Source organism: Cynoglossus semilaevis, chromosome W (assembly GCF_000523025.1).
Source record: "Cynoglossus semilaevis isolate Cse_v1.0 chromosome W, Cse_v1.0, whole genome shotgun sequence".
NCBI lineage: Eukaryota > Metazoa > Chordata > Actinopteri > Pleuronectiformes > Cynoglossidae > Cynoglossus > Cynoglossus semilaevis.
Window position 1 is genome coordinate 2,233,438 of NC_024327.1, and position 10,597 is coordinate 2,244,034.

The 10,597-nt window shown below is 39.1% G+C and overlaps 1 protein-coding gene across 1 annotated transcript in view; it reads left to right on the forward strand.

Annotated features, from left to right (window-relative positions):
• LOC103396940 (transmembrane protein 8B-like) overlaps positions 1 to 10,597 on the forward strand; it is a 69,090-nt gene that overhangs the window by 34,236 nt on the left and 24,257 nt on the right. The window contains exons 9-11 of the mRNA XM_008335184.3: positions 375 to 517; positions 4,143 to 4,321; positions 5,342 to 5,488. Coding sequence (XP_008333406.2) covers positions 375 to 517; positions 4,143 to 4,321; positions 5,342 to 5,488 — 469 coding nt within the window. The remainder of the gene's footprint in view (positions 1 to 374; positions 518 to 4,142; positions 4,322 to 5,341; positions 5,489 to 10,597) is intronic.

Below are 10,597 nucleotides of genomic sequence, written 5' to 3' on the forward strand. Positions count from 1 at the left end.
AGGGGAAGACCTAGGACACGCTGGAGCGACTACGTCGCTCGGCTGGCCTGGGAACGCCTTGGGGTCCCCCCAGAAGAGCTAGAGGAAGTGTCGAGGGAGAGGGAAGTCTGGGTGTCCCTGCTCAGACTGTTGCCCCCGCGACCCGGCCCCGGATAAGCGGTTGAAGATGGATGGATGGATGGATGGACAAAAGTTATTGTTGCATCTAAGTCTCAGTCGCCTCCCTGAAAGATTGTGGATGTGTAGCTGAAAATGGTTGGACAAAGACCTACACTTCCTCCTCCACAGGGCTGCACTCATTTGAATTCACCGTTGTTGTTGCTGCCGTCGTGTCCCCTCATCAGACAGTCTGCCCGTTTGTGTCCCTTTTCCAGGTTCGAGACCTGTGTTAATGTCACAGCCGAGGTATATATGCGTTCTTACCTGACTCCCTGCATCAACGACTGCGGCACATATGGACAGTGCAAGCTCCTGCGCACCAACAACTACCTTTATGCGGCATGCGAATGCAAAGCAGGTGATGAAAAGCCATTTGTTGTCCGCTCATTTTTCAGCCTCCACTTGGTCAAATCCTTAACCTGACTTGAATTTAGTTTTTTTTTTTGTTTTATTCACTTCTGCCAAGCGACACAGGGCAGTTAGTAGCAAAACAAGGCAAATTGTTGAAGTGGGGAATAAATATGCTGTGTAAATTTGCAGCCGATTCAATTATTAAAGAGTAATTAATTATTAGCAAACATAATGGATATGAAAAATTAATCGGAAGTGATTTTCAGCTGTCGAAAGCTGTTTGGAATATGAGAATATTTTACTGTGAAGAATTCAGGTCAACGCTGCCTTAAAGACTGTTTAATTTGTTAGCTCATTCGTTTTTGCCCGGCGACAGAGAAATGAGATGGACCCAGGTGGAGCGGCCAGAGCCAAAGTGGAAAATATGGAATTAAACTGCAGACGCCGTAGTGATTCATCCAAACAGCTGCCTGGTATTAATCCTCTAATAAGATCCATTTTGATGAGACAATAAAGCAGGCTCTTAATTACCAGCCGCTTTTTAATAAAAGATGAGCTTATGTAATTAAACAAAGCTTTTCCCTTTGAGGCTTGTTTTAAATCCCAGCTTTGATCTTCTCTTATCAGAGCTGCTCTCCCTGCACCTAAATCCATTGTCATACCTCATAAGTGTGACTGCTTCCTGGCAATGCATTTGCATTCAGCACCCGCCTTCGGACAGTCTCACACGGCAAAGCCTCTGTTCAACAGTGCTCAGGAATGTTTAATTTGTGGCATCGTGTCCAATCCAGAGCCTGATGAGGATTTGCCTCAAGTGAGAAAACTGGAGCGCATTTACAACGAGAGGCTACACGTGTTTTTTCCGCTTTGGATGGGCTTCACACGACGTTGTGAGAAAGGGCCCAGGCAGCATATGTACTGTATGTGCGAGCCATACTGCCTCCAGCTACTACATTATTGTGATTATTATAGTGGGCCATATAGTGGCGACGATTCCAGGATCGGCTTATGGGCGAGATCGGACCGCCGCTGAACAAACTGATTCATAAAACTGAACCTTTAAGAAACTGCTTAACTTTGGCGACATAATGATGATGCAGCTGTTGCAGCATGTGTTGTGGACACAGCAGTTAAAATGTAAGTTACAGTTGCCAAGTGCCATTAGGCGCTGCTATCACATATATTTGTATATATAAATATGTGTTCATATATGTGTATATATGTATAAATGTTTATATATATTATAGATATAAATGTATACATTATATATGTACATATATGTGTTTATATATAGTATGGATGTGTGTAATATATATAAATATATACACCATATATGTACATATATGTGTTCATATATATAATATATATAAATATATACACTATATATGTACATGTATGTTTATATATAATATGGATATATGTAATATATATAAATATACGTTATTGTTGCATCTAAGTCTCAGTCGCCTCCCTGAAAGATTGTGGATGTGTAGCTGAAAATGGTTGGACAAAGACCTACACTTCCTCCTCCACAGGGCTGCACTCATTTGAATTCACCGTTGTTGTTGCTGCCGTCGTGTCCCCTCATCAGACAGTCTGCCCGTTTGTGTCCCTTTTCCAGGTTCGAGACCTGTGTTAATGTCACAGCCGAGGTATATATGCGTTCTTACCTGACTCCCTGCATCAACGACTGCGGCACATATGGACAGTGCAAGCTCCTGCGCACCAACAACTACCTTTATGCGGCATGCGAATGCAAAGCAGGTGATGAAAAGCCATTTGTTGTCCGCTCATTTTTCAGCCTCCACTTGGTCAAATCCTTAACCTGACTTGAATTTAGTTTTTTTTTTTGTTTTATTCACTTCTGCCAAGCGACACAGGGCAGTTAGTAGCAAAACAAGGCAAATTGTTGAAGTGGGGAATAAATATGCTGTGTAAATTTGCAGCCGATTCAATTATTAAAGAGTAATTAATTATTAGCAAACATAATGGATATGAAAAATTAATCGGAAGTGATTTTCAGCTGTCGAAAGCTGTTTGGAATATGAGAATATTTTACTGTGAAGAATTCAGGTCAACGCTGCCTTAAAGACTGTTTAATTTGTTAGCTCATTCGTTTTTGCCCGGCGACAGAGAAATGAGATGGACCCAGGTGGAGCGGCCAGAGCCAAAGTGGAAAATATGGAATTAAACTGCAGACGCCGTAGTGATTCATCCAAACAGCTGCCTGGTATTAATCCTCTAATAAGATCCATTTTGATGAGACAATAAAGCAGGCTCTTAATTACCAGCCGCTTTTTAATAAAAGATGAGCTTATGTAATTAAACAAAGCTTTTCCCTTTGAGGCTTGTTTTAAATCCCAGCTTTGATCTTCTCTTATCAGAGCTGCTCTCCCTGCACCTAAATCCATTGTCATACCTCATAAGTGTGACTGCTTCCTGGCAATGCATTTGCATTCAGCACCCGCCTTCGGACAGTCTCACACGGCAAAGCCTCTGTTCAACAGTGCTCAGGAATGTTTAATTTGTGGCATCGTGTCCAATCCAGAGCCTGATGAGGATTTGCCTCAAGTGAGAAAACTGGAGCGCATTTACAACGAGAGGCTACACGTGTTTTTTCCGCTTTGGATGGGCTTCACACGACGTTGTGAGAAAGGGCCCAGGCAGCATATGTACTGTATGTGCGAGCCATACTGCCTCCAGCTACTACATTATTGTGATTATTATAGTGGGCCATATAGTGGCGACGATTCCAGGATCGGCTTATGGGCGAGATCGGACCGCCGCTGAACAAACTGATTCATAAAACTGAACCTTTAAGAAACTGCTTAACTTTGGCGACATAATGATGATGCAGCTGTTGCAGCATGTGTTGTGGACACAGCAGTTAAAATGTAAGTTACAGTTGCCAAGTGCCATTAGGCGCTGCTATCACATATATTTGTATATATAAATATGTGTTCATATATGTGTATATATGTATAAATGTTTATATATATTATAGATATAAATGTATACATTATATATGTACATATATGTGTTTATATATAGTATGGATGTGTGTAATATATATAAATATATACACCATATATGTACATATATGTGTTCATATATATAATATATATAAATATATACACTATATATGTACATGTATGTTTATATATAATATGGATATATGTAATATATATAAATATACAATACACCATATATGTATATATGTGTAGCCTATGTATTTAAATATTTATATATATTTATATATATATACTATATATATGCATGTGTAAATATATATACAGTATATGCAAAAGTGCCATCCCTAGTTTATATGCAGCCCAGGTGAAGTGTAGAAAATGGTGGAGACCAAGTCGTTTCCATTTCAAGGCACTCAGTTGGGATTTGCTGTTGAGAAACAAACTGAAACTTTTTTTGTGGTTGTTTTCCTTATCTCTCTCTTTCAGTGGTGGGTTTTGGAGATGAAGACATTTATAAGTTTATACAGAGCTTAAGAAAGATACATTTTTTACAACCTACAAAGGCTGCAAACACAAAGTCTATCTATTCTGTTAGATCTTAACTCCTAGATCAACACGCAGCACCAACAGAGCGTGCGTGTGTGTGTTTGTGTGTGTTAGGCTGGGATGGCTGGGGATGCACAGACAACTCTGAGGCGTACTCCTACAGTTTCCAGCTGCTCTCCACCCTGCTGCTCTGCCTCAGTAACCTGATGTTTGTTCCTCCTGTGGCCATCGCCATCCGGAGCCACTACCTGCTGGAGGCGTCAGTCTACATCTTCACCATGTTCTTCTCCACTGTGAGTGCCAAACACCAGCGTCGACTATTTTTTATGTCTGTTTTTTTTATGTGTGGTCTGCTGTTTGCTCTGTTGGGATTGATTGAATGAAATAATAATTTTTAAGTGAGAGAGTGCAACACAGCAGAGGAGGCACACGGGTGCAGTAACAGCAGGGAGACAGCAAAGGCAGAGACTAGGTGGGCAGATAAAAAAAAAGATGTGAAGTTTATTCCCACTGACATACACTACATCCACGTGTGATTCTACATGTTGTTAAATTATATTACCGTATTTTCCAGACTATAAGCCGTTAAATTTTTCCCACGTGGCTTATACAAAGATGCAGCTTTTCTAGGGATTTTTGTTCAGCCGCCAAGGGGCGTTCTAGCAGGAAGTGCAGAAACGAGACAGACAGGGGACGTCAGTGCAAAGAAGACCACGCTAGTTTTTATTTAGCACATGCAACACAACACGCATGACAGCGAATTATTTTCACATCCTCACCCTTTCATCAAGGGAAGCACACAAAGAAGTTCGTATGATGCGGCAGCTTATAGTCCGGTGCGGCTTACATATGTAAATTTATATATTTTTTTAAAAACTTACTGGGTGCGGCTTATATTCAGGTGTGCTCAATAGTCCGGAAAATACAGTATTTTCAGACTCAGCTGTAATTTGCTCAGGAGAAGTTACTACCAGTAAAGTCATTTTAAATAAAGGTGGTAAATATACTATATAAGAGTTGAGTAAGTACCTATAAAGATTTTTGGTTTTGCATGGGGTTTGTGGTTTGGTTGTCTGTTTGCTTCATTGTGATGCATCTGGTTGAATGTATATACAGTATATGATATAATATATATAATGTAAATATCCTAATATCACCAAAGGTTCTGTGACATATGTGATAGTTTGTATTGTTTGTTTGGTTGGTTGGTTGATTGGTTGGTCAGTTGGTTGGTTGGTTGGTCGGTCATTCCGGTTGTTTTCTCTCCTTTGTATCTATTCTCTTGCCTGAACATTCTACTTTGTCCCCAACAGTTCTACCACGCCTGTGACCAGCCTGGTATTGTGGTGTTTTGCATCATGGAGTACGATGTCCTGCAGTTCTGCGATTTCCTCGGGTCCCTCATGTCAGTCTGGGTCACTGTCATCGCTATGGCCAGGCTAAAGTCCATCATAAAACAGGTGAGGTTCATAGGTCGAAACAATTAGTTGTATTTCTGACGTTGCACAAATCCGTTTTCATACTAATTCGAAATCTTTTCACGCTAAGAAAAAACATATTGTAATTCACTATTTAAATCGAAATAACTACATTTAGAATTTACACACACACCTTTCATTTAGGAGAAGTTTCACCTCACAACCAAACTGGGAAATTACCACCGGGAAGTAGTTAATAATAAATTAACTCCTTGTAAATGTATGCATGTTTATATACAGTATGTGTATATATATTTGTGTATATATACAGTATATATATATATATATATATATATAAGATTAATTTCCTGATCGGCATGCCATATATATATATATATATATGGTAGAAATAAATAACAGCAAAGTGACACAAGCAGCTTCGATATGAACGTCTTTCTTTATTCACTCTTCGTTACTTCTTATACTTTTTTTACAGACCACACTTCACTCGCAATGCGGAAGTAAGCATGAACAATCGAATACAAATTAATATTTTAAAAAGAACACACTACACTGCGTCATATGACAGATTTTAAATAAAATATCTTTATTTTACTAAATTTACTAAATTTCAAATAATTTATTTCCAAACAAGTATTTATAATGAATTATAACAATTTTTATCGCCCTTATATTATCATTACGTTACTCTGAATCCCCCAGTGATTAAGTGATCTTAGATCGTTAACAATTTTATGACTGTAATCTGTTCTTATTCTCTTTAACGTATTTATTACATTTTCTATTACACAGCTTTCACTGTTTTCTTTTGTAATACTTGGGTTACAAATATAACCATGACATATGCAGGGGCTGTTTTATAGGGATCTCCTGTGCTGCCTGGTCAGTGGTAGCAGGCATAGCTCCGCCCCGATTGGGGCACTGTGGTCAAATGGGTTTCGATTTTTGTATATATATTCAGACTTTCTGCATATATAGTCAGACTTTCTGTATATATATATATTCAGACTTTATGTATATATATTCAGACTTTATGTATATATATTCAGACTTTATGTATATATATTCAGACTTTATGTATATATATTCAGACTTTTTGTATATATATTCAGACTTTTTGTATATATATTCAGACTTTTTGTATATATATATTCAGACTTTCTGTATATACGTATATACAAAAAAGAATTTTTTTTCATGAGAATAACCACTCAAGGCACCCCAGAGGGCACCCTACAGAGGTGTCTTGTATCCTATTGTGCCAACACTGCCCCCTAACTGCACACATGTAGGCACAACTAACTAGGTCTGGTTTTAATATTAGACTGGAAGGTGACATCACCTGTTTCAACACAAAACTTAAATATAAATCCCCTTCAGCCTGGTTCTGAAAATGTACAACTGACCTCTGCGTTGAACCGAGTCGCCCTCGCATTCATAGTATACATTCTATTAATAAAAGATGAATTTGAGTGTTGTAAAGTGAAGGTCTTCTTGCCTCTGTGTTACAGTTTTGCTGTAATGGTTGGACTGGGCTCAGACACATGTAGGTTCAATAGGTTTTAATGCACAACAGGAGAATAGTGAATTGATCGGTGGCAGGAATCGAAGAAGTCTCTAGTTCCAAGGAATTACTGAGGTCTGGCAGGGATTGCTTAAGGGTCCAAACAGAGCAGCAGACAGAGATTCACAATGTATCATGGCGCAAGGGAGGACGTCTGAGCATTGCCTGATAATGTTGGGCCAAGTTAATGATGAGCAGGTGAAGGTGAACAAATCAGGTTACGTTAGGGCAGAGAGGCCAGGTTGGAAAAAAAGTTTCATGGGTGCAGGTGTTTTGATTTAGGGGCATTCAAAACTTTGGCTGGGAGCAATGTTCCCTCTAATTTTTCATGTATCTGGGCATACACACAAGCTCCCTGAGCAAACTGAGGACTACTGTGAGCAACATCAGATATGCGCGCTTTATTTTTAAATAAGTAATTTGGTCCACTCAAAAAAAAGACAAAAATCTGAAAAATGGGATGCGTAAATGTTATATAGTATGTGATAGTCCTGCTTTGGCCTGGCTGAGGGTCCTGTTCTGGAAGATATGAGACATATACACCTTTCAGACATAGCATTTTGCTCACATTAAAACATTCACATTTTGCACAATGACTTGTGCTGTAGCTTGTGATGCAGTGCAAATTCCTGTAACACTTTGTCTGTAAAATATCTAATTACACAGTTTTTCTTGGCATTTCTACTACCCATAAATGATCTAATAGTAATAACATTTAATAATTAATATCCATAAAGACAAAATCTTAATAACCGTCACTAGAATATGCACAAATCTGACTTAAATTTTACCTTATTTTTCACGTCTGTCCTTCTCACTTCTCCAATGGTTGTACACTTGTGCCATGTGATCGTGGATTTGTTGAACTGACAGCATTGATGCATTCATTTTGATGGCAAGTAAAATATTGTCAATGAGAACTTTAACTTGTTCAGGGTCCGATTTTGTTTTGTGTGACAACTCGTTCCTTTTCTCTCGGTCTTTTGCGCTCTCCCGCAATAACGTACCAATCCCCTGCCCCATCTTGAGTCTTCGTGTAGTTTCGACAGCCTTTAAATGACTTTTATGCTGAACGTGACGCTTGAGATAATCCAGCTTCCATTCAATCCACATTTTTCCCTCTGAAAACTCACTTGCTACTTTGGCATCGCTGCATGTTTTGCAGAGTAGACCTTTCTCACTTGAAAAAGAAAAAATCTCACTCAATTTCACCGCTTTTTCTTCAATTTGCACATACTCCGACAACCATTCCATCTTAAAAGAACTGCATTTCTTTTTCACTGTGGCTTGGTGAGTGGTTGTGTCGCTGCCTGTTCGTTTCGCCATGATGCAGGGTTTGTATTAGTATCTATTAACCTGCTAGCTAACCTGCACGGCTCATATAGGTAGAACCCAGACGCAAGCACCGTCAATGCCATGATTGGCTTCGTACCGTAAATGAACCGTATTGTATCATTGGCTGGACACCTGTCACTCACTGAGTGAGAAACAAAAAAACAATATTATTGGGCGAATTAATTAGATTAGATTAAGTCTAATATTGGATTTTAATTAATGCGTTTATGCTTGATGTTATTTATGCGCTAAATAGATTTTCTTGTGCGCTGAGCATGTGCGGGCAGTGCGCGATTGCGCACGCGCGCAGCTTAGAGGGAACATTGGCTGGGAGATATTCAAACAGATGAAAGTTGGTCTGTTGATCTGTAAGCAGCTCTGTGGCTGATGTTATTTATTTAATTATGTAACCTAGGTGTAAGGGAGCGCAGGTTGTTTCCTTGTACAACAGCTACAGTGAGTTGTTCTGTTTATTATTGATCATCCAAACATGGTGACACAAAATGTCTTAAGTAAATGAAGGAAACGGGGTTGTTCTGATGCCATTTAAAAAAAAAAAGTAAAGTTTGTTGGACTTCAATTAATATGCCGTGAACTGAACGGCTCTGGTTAAACAGGTGAACACGACTGAAAGAAATGGGTTGACGAGCAGTTTGTGTAAGAACTCAATCCAAATCACAGGAAAATGGTTACAGGCATTTTTTTTCTAAACAGATTGAACATCCAAAAAGACTTTCAATATTTAAAAAAAATCTTCAAACTGTAGTTGAGTTACACAACATATCAATAAAATGAAGGATTAACTAAATATAAGAATAGAATAATTCATGTTTGTTAACACAGCCAACTGAACAAAAAGTGAGTGGAGCATTTGTTCTGAAAAATATAACTAAACACCATGACCTGCATTAAGTGTCACTTAAACTGATTAGCACTGTTTTTATGTTTAAATAAAAAAAAAATAGCAGACAAAATATATTGTGAGGAGACATTACCACAGGGGGTCACCTGGGTCACCTGGTAACCCCCCATGGACTACCTAAGGTTCCCGAGTGGTATGTTCTAAAAATAAAACTAGTCAACAAGAGGGTGAAAAATTGTACTGTTACTTTTTGAATCAGTTCCACTTGCAGTGATATACAAATGGGTTCAATGACAATGCTAAGAAGATTGTCTACTATTGTATGTCCCAGAACTGATTATTATTACATTGTTGGGGAAGTCTGTATCAAACAAGTATCTCTTTGTATGACTAAGTACCCTTGAAGTAGCTCTCAGTTTCAAAAAGGTTGGTGACACCTGCTTTAGCATATTCAACACTTCTTAGCAGAACAAATCAGTAACACTAAGTCCTGCTGCTGTCCCTCATCCAGATTGTTAGAATTCCTCCAAACTGCTGACTTTGTTGACCAACTCAACGCTGATCGCTGTCCAGCTGGTGCTAGCTAAAATCTGTTAAAGCGAATATTGGAGTTTCCAAGAAGGATTAGGAGTACTGCATGTAAACACATCCCTAACAGGAAGTGTTTAGACCCAATGTTTGGTCTGGTTATGATCAAACCTGTTTTTTTCTCAATTGGTATGGTTCACTATAAATGTCCAACGACTACTATCAAGGCGCCATATCAAAATTTTCTGAACATTGAACAATAGGAAGCCATTCAGGACCAGGAGTTCCTACTCTGTTTCCAGACCGAATTCTCCAGTGAATTTTACTCACGAGTGGAGACACGGTCACAGTGGCAGGAACGAGACCTCGGTGAGAACAGTCAGGCATGGTTAACCAGAACGTACCACCTGAGGTGCATTAATATCTCAAATAATTATACAGACTATACGACTGCCTTTGTGTTGTTTTGTGTTATCCATTGAATACCTACACAACACTGCAGTGTGCTGCGCTCCAGTGAGCAGAATCAATAGAAATACATATGTACCAACACGGCAGCTTAACAATGCAGACTAATTGCACCGCCGGCATTCACTATCATCCATCCATCCATTTTCATCTGCTTATCTGTTACCAGGTCGTGGGGGCAGCAGTCGCCACTGTTAGATTTCAGTGGTTTTCACATTTGGTTGGGTCTGCAGCAGGAAGCTGCTAAGGCACCAAAAGGCTTTCCCGAGCACACACAGTCACATAGCCCCACACATTCAAAGAGAATTTCCCCAAATTCTCTTCACACCAACTTTCTAAAACACCTCTACTCCCTGGAAACAATGGGAGATCT